At 43.0% G+C, this 1,303-nt stretch overlaps 1 protein-coding gene across 1 annotated transcript in view; it reads left to right on the top strand.

Moving 5' to 3' along the window:
* Positions 1 to 1,282, top strand: part of LOC106536644 (voltage-dependent L-type calcium channel subunit beta-4) — a gene marked incomplete at its 5' end in the record, with an annotated part of 36,829 nt that extends 35,547 nt beyond the window's left edge. The window contains 1 exon segment of the mRNA XM_014033958.1: positions 656 to 1,282. Within this exon segment, the coding sequence (XP_013889412.1) occupies positions 656 to 919 (264 nt within the window).
* Between the last annotated feature and the right edge of the window lie 21 nt (positions 1,283 to 1,303).

The raw sequence follows: 1,303 nt of genomic DNA, 5'->3' as shown, positions 1-1,303 counted from the left end.
ATAGATAGATAGATAGATAGATAGATAGATAGATAGATAGATAGATAGATAGATAGATAATATTTGTTTCTTAGAAGAGAAAAAGGACAATAAATAGTGTTTCATAGTGTTTTTATAGATGTTTTGTTGACTCTATTTAGATATAGGAAATGTCCTACGTACAGTACTTCAGTGAAGTGATCCTGCATTGCCACCCTGACTAGAGTTTTTGCCCCCCATGGAAAATTTTCTGTGTTCGCCACTGATACCAAACATGTCTCTATTTAACTAACTTATATTAATAAAGTAGAAAACCAGGGTTTGGGCTTAAGAGATGAATGAACCAATTGGTGGRYCGAACTTTGGTCACTCGCAGRCCACATCTGGCCCASGGGCTGYCAGTTGAATAGCCCTGGTTTATAAAATAAAGTTTACACAAACTATTCTGAGATTTTTAAGTTTGAAGCAGCTTTATGACTGCAGCAATACATTTTGTTTTGGGCCTGCTGGGACTAGCCATTAGCTCATCAGTCTGGACAGTTAGACTAAGTTCATCCAARCTGAGATCCTTCAGGGCACTCTCTACAGTGGATATCAGAGTAACTSTTCATAATCTTTCCTTAGAACCTCACTTTAAAAGATYTGAACTTTGTTCTTCTCCTTCTTTTCTTAACAGGCCCAAAGAAACCGAAACAGCAACCACACAACAACAGACCACTCACCTGTGGAACGCCACAGCTTGATGCCTGCCGACGAGAACTATCAYAACGAACGAGCACGGAAGAACTGCAACCGCCTGTCCTCGGGCTCGCAGCACAGCAGGGACCACTCTCCACTGATGGAGGAGGACTACCAGGACCCCTATCAGGACTCGTACAAGCCTCACCGTAACCGAGGATCCCCGGGAAGCTACAGCCAGGACTCCAGGCAGCGACTTTAGGTTGTGGCCCTCTTCCCTGCTTTGAGGTGTGGATCTCTGTGTCTCTGAACATCCATGGAAGAGCTGCAGCAACGTCAGCAGCTCTGTGATGAGAAACCTGCACCATGTTTGTGAACTGTAACAACCTCTTATTTCTGTGTAGGACCTCGTAACCCCTTTCTGCCAGAACTGCTGCCAATGAGGATTTTTCTATTTCTTTGATGTGAACAAGTAGCACAAGAACAAACATGTTTTTAAAATGTAGGTAAAATTAGAAGCAGTTTTATAATTGTGCTCTTTTAATGGCGTGTAAGTAAAGTAGGGGAGACCGGGGACAGTAACAACAAGGGACGGTTGCAACAGGTCATTTTTCTCCAAACAGAAACAGAGTGATGACCCTCACAC

Source organism: Austrofundulus limnaeus, unplaced genomic scaffold (genome assembly GCF_001266775.1).
Source record: "Austrofundulus limnaeus strain Quisiro unplaced genomic scaffold, Austrofundulus_limnaeus-1.0 Scaffold1911, whole genome shotgun sequence".
NCBI lineage: Eukaryota > Metazoa > Chordata > Actinopteri > Cyprinodontiformes > Rivulidae > Austrofundulus > Austrofundulus limnaeus.
Note: the sequence above shows the minus strand (reverse complement) of the source record. Positions and strands in the feature narration are given on the sequence as shown.